The sequence below is a fragment of the Sinocyclocheilus anshuiensis genome, unplaced genomic scaffold (genome assembly GCF_001515605.1).
Source record: "Sinocyclocheilus anshuiensis isolate Anshui unplaced genomic scaffold, SAMN03320099.WGS_v1.1 scaffold343, whole genome shotgun sequence".
Classification (NCBI taxonomy): Eukaryota; Metazoa; Chordata; class Actinopteri; order Cypriniformes; family Cyprinidae; genus Sinocyclocheilus; species Sinocyclocheilus anshuiensis.
In genome coordinates, this window is record NW_015549598.1 from 273697 (window position 1) to 280725 (window position 7029).

The window sequence follows — 7029 nt, forward strand, 5'->3', positions numbered from 1 at the left end:
TATATAATTACAGTAGTACATAAACTTAAAGCTTACATTAAAAATGAAAATAAGCCTTAAAAGTATAAAAACAAAGGCTAATTTAAAATATTAATAAATACTATAACAGTACATAAATAATACAAAAATAACACTGTGACATACATGTACACTAGGATACCAGAAAGAGACGTTTTCATAACAAAAATCCACTCGCTGGACCTGACAGCAAGCTCCAAACATTTTAAGAACTAATAACTAGTTTGTCAAATGTTATGAGCTGTTGATCTTACCAGCAATTAGATTTCTACACGGTTTCTTTAACACCTCTGTGGAAGCATGATAGGGCACAGCTGGACAAAACAAAAGAAGTGGATGTCAAACCAGCAGTTTTCAAGCAGACTGAACTAAGATCAGATGAAAGCGAAGTGTCCCGTGCTTGGTTACCTCTGCCCTGGGTCTCATCGCTCACTGTGGTGGTCAGATGTCCCTCAGAGACCACCGACCCACAGTCCACACACACCCACTGCCTCTGAGAGTACAGATCATCCTCCACCACATTAGATGAGCCACACTCGGGACAGCTGCTCGGCATACCTGCATGAGAAATATATCAACTATAGGCCACCATCAGACTCTCAATATGCAATATGGAATTAATGAAAGAGGATCACACTATTCAGCAAGTGTCAACACAAATAGGCAATGTATAGTATTAAAATATTTGGGGATCTTACTGGTGGCAGTTGCTCCTCAAATGGTCGGTGGAATATTACTATGATAGACAATCAAAACGCGTTGTTTCTGTTCCGCACAAAAGGCTGAAAGCGGCTTCTCTCATCTCTTCTTGCGACATGTGTACGTTTGGTTTTAACACCGCCCGCCGCGCTTCCTGATGACGTTATTGGTCCGGGCGGAAACGTGACTGTTAGTAAAAGTTCCAAAAAATAAGTTCCTACGGCGAAATAAAATAGAAATAATAATAACAGAAATGTCAAATATGTATCGTCATTAATTATTCATTGTCAAATCAAGTGACTACAACAAAATTAATGATGCAAACGTATTCAAATATGAGAAACATTCAAATTTTGTTGTTATAAAACAAGTTCAATTCAGCTGTAAATAACTCTACAGAAGCCAGCCGTGTCGTTATTCAGCACGAGTCTGTTCAATGTTGATTCAAATTCAGTTCGATGTTGCAAAATTCGTCAATTATGAACGAATTGGATTCAGCTGTAGGCTCTCGAAGGCGGCAGATAGCGTAATACAGGTGTCTTATATGACAAAGCTGTAGCGAATGACAATATTCTTTTCTAGAAATTTCTGACTTAATGTTTATAAATATCTAAATATTTTTGTAGTTGAAAATATTTTATTGTTAAAGACAAGTCTGCAAAAAACGAGTTTAATAAAATAACTGAGATAACCAACACAATAAAACTGTATAGATTAGTGGAAACTACAGTTACCATGGTATTTTCCACCCAAAAAATATCATAAGACTAACTAGTTATTGTGTAAAACCAAAAACAATTAATATGGGGTCTCCTTCAAACTGTGAAGCTTCCACACATTTTACCCTTTCATTATGTATGACAGTGGAGGCTATAACCATCAAGTTATAAGAAATTATTGACACCATGGTCAATTTCAATGTGTTAATTTTTTTTTTCAAGCCTTCCTCAATCCCACAGGAACAGCAGCATGTAAACAGGAGTGCTGTGAAGACAGCCTGCATATACAGCATCTAACATTCCCTCAATGCTTTTTAAAATAATCATTAAAAGCTTGTATTCTTAAAAATGCACACAGACACAATGTCGTGACATTGCCCTTTGCAGAGCCATGCCTGTGACTTTATTTCAAAAGCAGAGAATAATAAAGCTTTCAGCTTACATGACAAAAGGCATAACATGCAAATTATCACATATCCATTATATATAGATGAACTGATTCTTTTAAAGTGCTCCATTGAAAAGAAAATGATGTATCAATACAGAGATCTGTCTACAAAATATCATACAGCTTTGTAATTTATATAAAAGATTTTTCAAGAATATATGTAGTGCTATTTTGTTTACTTAACGCATGGGTTGCATCCATCAAACGCTTTGACCAAAACATTGAATAGATTATATCTGATATATATATATATATATATATATATATATATATAACACTAATCAAAGAATATTAGCATTTCAAATGGAAAAAAAAACGGATAGTAAAAACCTTTGGAGAAAATACTTAACATATGATTTATTTCAACATGTACAAGAATGCATCAGTCACAATCTGAAGTAAGCCAAATAACAAAAATTCATGTCGTCACCATTTAGTGCGAGACATCAGGTATACACCCTGATCTTCAGCGCACTAGTGTGTGTGCAGTTATAGCTACTGGCTTTAGTGAAAGCCTCTGTGATTTACCCACAACCTTGTACTGTTGTTCACCCCATATTTGTGATTGCAGTGCACATTAAATACAAAACCGTCTGCTACAAAAGTACTCAAACTGACTTCATCGAGCTCAAGGACATTAAGATGTTGGGGCTGTCCTCCATGACACGCACCAGAAGATCGTCTATATACAGCTCCAGTTCCCCAATCTTAGCGTCCTTCTGAGAAAGCTGCTGCTTTTGCTTTTCCAACAAGTTAATGAGTTCTTCATGGGTTAGCTGGGAGTACGGCCCCGTCCCTTTGGCCTCTGGGGCCTGAAAGATACAGTTGAACACAAATAGCTTGCTTAAAGTCAGCTGAGAGGAGCAACATCTTAAAGAGACATATTTTGATTCAAAGCATGGCTACACAATGGTAGAAGAGAAAAAAAAAAGCTCACGCTACCTTCATCTTGACTTGCATGTCATCTGTAATTTTAGCAGATCTGGAACCGTCTTGGGTCTCTCTGAGGTCTGGTTGCTTGTCAGTGGTGCTCAGGGGTTTCACTGCATGGGGCCTGAAAAGAGAAAGAGAGCTGTAAGTCTTACAGGCAGATCTGAGATTGCAGGGGTGGAATACAAAGCAGTCAATCGCAGAACTCTGCCAGAAGACATCATTTTGATATAAAAAATAAATAAATAAAATGAGAAAGGGTGACGAATACATTCTGCCCTGAATTTTTGGACTTCAAAGAGCATTGGAGGGAATTGTTAAATGTGAAAATTGATGCCTTTATTTTCAAAGATGAAAGTGTTCATATCTGTGGTTTTCAATTATCAGAGAACCATTTTAGAATTAATGCAAAAATACAAAGTTCACACTGGGAAATTAAACACCCCATCCATATGATCTGAAACTCTGAAAAGACAAAGTTTAAACCATTGCAAGCCATGTTTTTCAGGAAGACCAGTTATGCGGAATGTCACGTGAAAGTCCCAATAATGAGTAATCTAGGGTCCAGAGTGTAATACAACGTAAACAGATATGCACGACACGTCTTGCAGTCAAGCAATAAGTTACATGAACTGGTGGTCACAAGTTGTAGCATAACAACCACTGTAACTTATACATCCCTACCTTTTGGGAAATAATCATTGTATTTGGCCAAAACAAATGACAATTTTAAAACCAAGCAAAACGTTCTGTGGATAATCAATCGTATAAGCAGTAAGTAACAATTAAGGCAGGACAGTGGTGTCCAATCCTTTCTGCAGAGTTTACCTCCAACCCTAATTAAAACACACAACCAGATAATTAAGGTGTCCAATATTGATAGAAACTTCCAGACCTGTGGTTCCCAAAAGCAAATAGATTGCACTGACCACTGGTGCCAGTGGTTTCAACAATTTACTTTATCCTACAATGCTTTTGAGAAACGGTGTGTAGGGGCAAGTTGAAGCCAAACTCTGCAGGACAGTGGCCCTCCAGGAGCAGGATTGAACACCACTGAGGTTGTAGCACTAGATGGACATCATGTCATGTAATTAATATTCATGAGCAAAGTTGGTGAGTTTAATCAAGTTTTCCTACTTTTCCGATCATTTTTACACCACTGTTCACTGAAAATTAGTGATTGAAATAAACTACTAGTAGTTGACAAAATCAACTACTCTGGAACACTTTTTTTTTGTTTTTCTAACAGGAATCTACAGGCAACATCTGCTACTTCACTACTGCTACTAAGTGTGCTCAACCGCGGATGAACGAGTTCGACATATGCACAGTACTACATAGTGGACTCTTCTGTCTCAAGATTTCACCTTCCGTGTCTGTAGTATACTTTGGGCTTCAGCATACTACAGAAACACTGAGAGACATTTCCATGCCTTTATTATTTAAGCTGTGAACACAGGTCATGGATTTGCCTTTTGGCAGAATTGGTAAAAAGGGAGACACTTGGACAATGGATTCTACAACGAAGACTGCTTAAAACTTTACAACTTTAACAAATTTTAAGAACTACCACAGGATGGCTAACTGGAACCTACCAACAACTTCTGCTACTAGTTTTAAGGGTCTCTAGAAGTTATATGCATGGCCTCACCTGCAGGGTTTGAAGGCAGGATCACCTGTTCTCTCACTTTCACTCCCATTTTTCTGCCCAGCGACGGGCTGAACATCAATAGGTGACACTCTGACAGGCGGGAGAGACCGGTGCCCTGACCCATGACCTGCTTCCATTCTCAGAGGAGTGAGAACTTGACTGGAGGTTGAAGATGAGTTCACCAGGGATTCGGTAAAACAAGAAGTTGACTTGCTACTATTAATAGTTAATGACTTGTCTTGATCTTGTATGGTGGGTTGACTGGTTGAGTTCAGTGCAGCTTTTGGTTGCTGGTCGGATGCTGATTTGGCAGAAGGCAATGGGGCCCGGCTCTTCTTTTTGAAAACACCACTCTCAAGCAAGACATTTTCAGTATTCTTGGGATCATTCACATTGCAGAGAACCTTTCCAAGGACTGGATCAGACCTTGAAGGTACGTCTTCTCCAAGAGAGTCTAGTTTAGACTTTGCTGGTAATTCTCTTGAGGAAAGGTCATCAGAGTGCAAAGGCTCGGGTTTGGTAGAAGGCTCTTCAGATGCAAGAAGATCATCAAGCTTGTCAGTCGACTCATCTAGTTGATCAATGCAAGAGTTTGAGGCAGCACTGGTTTCATGTTCAGTCAAATGGACATTACTAATTGCTAGGTTGTTGGGTTCAGTTTCAGATGCAGATGTCTTGCAACATTTTGACTCTAATAAAGGCTTTGGAGCGGGACCCTTGCTGTGTTTAGTTGTTTTGACCTCGGTAGATATAAAAGGGTTGGTTTCTTGTCTGTTACTGGGATGACCCTGGCTAAGATTTGATAAACTGGTGTTCCCAAAATTGACTGCATCAGAGGTCCTTGACTCATCTTGCAAAACTGGCCACACTTTATTAGTCTGGTCTTTTTCCTGTAATCTAGTAGTTCTCCATTCTCCGGTATGAAGAGGTGTGGTAGATTGGTCTGCATGTTCGTTTTGCACTTCTTGCTTGTTCTTTGGTGGTAAAGGTGCGGGACGTTTGTCCCGTCGTAAACTGCAGGAATCAGTGTCTCCATCGTCCTCAGATGCTCCAGATGGAAAAGATTTTGTGGCTTCAGGAATTGCTGGTGCTCTTGGAGGGATGTCTGTTTTTCCCATCTGCATCTTGTTCTGGGGAGGCATTGGTGCACGTTGTTTCTTATCTGACCTTTCTGCGGTGTCTCCGAGATGGACAACTTTCTCAGTGTTTCCACTATCAACATCAGAGTCATCTAAGAACGGATTGGTGTTTGGCATAGATGCTTGCGAAAAGAAGATTCCAGAAACAGAAGAACTGAAGAAGCAGGATAATGAAAGGGAACATTAAACTCAAACACATCTGCTAAATATCGACATACAGTGGCAAGCAAGTTAAAGCCACTTTGCTTTGGTCAACAACCATGAAAACCACTGAAAGTCATTAAAACTGACCCGGTTTACTTTAATAAAACATGCTCCTGTATTACTGAGCAAATGTTAGCAATATCCATAAACTTTTTAAAGGGATAGTTAACATTAAAATTTCAATTCTGTCATCATTTTCTCATCCTCATGTCATTCCAACCTGTCTGGAATAAGTTGATGGACATTTATTACATTTTAGCAATAAAGATTTCTGAGAGAAACTTGCAAAAAACTTTAACTGCTGCCTTAAAGGGATAACTGGTTTAGATTTAAAGAGCCACCCACAAATCATGCTATTTGCTCTCCAGTCTCCTACACATTCCAGAACTGTTTCATGAAGCCCTCAAGTGCATGAGTCAGAGAAAAGGAACTGCCTGATCAGCTGTATTCCAGGGAAACAGATTTCTCCAGTTTCCCCTGGGTTAGAGCTCAATCAAGTACCACACAAGCGCACACAATGAGGGTTAGAGACCTTATAAATAACTGTCAGCATTAAAGTATCTCAGCAGAAATAAACAGATAAGACCACGGTAAGAAAGACTCTTTATTCATATTTGGGTATTTCATTTGGTTAAGAGTTACTCAGTTTAGTTGGTATGATGATCATCTTCAGAAAATTTGATGAGAAAAACAAAAAGTTTGTGTCAATTATCCTTACTTTGAGTCCTTGAAAAAGTTTCAAAAGAACTGCATTTCATGCCAGATGTTTTTTTGGACTTGTACAGACACGCACTCATACCAACACATGCACAGACTACTGCATATTTCATTATAGTGCCAAATGCACTTACATGATGGCGTTAATCATGACAGCATGGTGTTATGGGCACTACAACACTGAAATTGAGTTAGTCTAAGCATACTACAGAAACACTGAGAGACACTTCCATGCCTTTAATATTCAAGCTGTGATCATGGGTCATGGATTTGCCTTCCAGCAGAATTGGTAAAAAAAAACAAAAAACAAAAGCAGACGTTTGGAGAATGATTTGAAACAGCTCTGAGAAATGATGAAAGTATGGGTTATGAAGAACGTTGAGAGTTCTTAGAGTTGCAAAGAGGTTTAGAGTCAGCCAAATGTCTGTCAAGCCACAAACTTCATGAAAAAGGAGTGTATCCTTTTGGTTCTGATTGGTACATTGAAGCTAAATGCATTCAACT

General features: G+C 38.8%; 2 protein-coding genes across 2 annotated transcripts in view; both read right to left on the reverse strand.

Moving 5' to 3' along the window:
• brf2 (BRF2 general transcription factor IIIB subunit) overlaps positions 1–1163 on the reverse strand; it is a 10761-nt gene extending 9598 nt beyond the window's left edge. The window contains exons 1-3 of the mRNA XM_016447182.1: positions 717–1163; positions 427–576; positions 273–332 (exon numbers count right to left, since the gene is read on the reverse strand). Of these exons, the coding sequence (XP_016302668.1) occupies positions 273–332; positions 427–574 (208 nt within the window). The 5' untranslated portion in view covers positions 575–576; positions 717–1163. The remainder of the gene's footprint in view (positions 1–272; positions 333–426; positions 577–716) is intronic.
• A 639-nt stretch (positions 1164–1802) lies between these two features.
• The window catches only part of LOC107658532 (zinc finger CCCH domain-containing protein 13-like), a 27101-nt gene continuing 21874 nt past the window's right edge, over positions 1803–7029 (reverse strand). Inside the window, exons 10-12 of the mRNA XM_016447123.1 lie at positions 4466–5758; positions 2827–2938; positions 1803–2696 (exon numbers count right to left, since the gene is read on the reverse strand). Of these exons, the coding sequence (XP_016302609.1) occupies positions 2493–2696; positions 2827–2938; positions 4466–5758 (1609 nt within the window). The 3' untranslated portion in view covers positions 1803–2492. The remainder of the gene's footprint in view (positions 2697–2826; positions 2939–4465; positions 5759–7029) is intronic.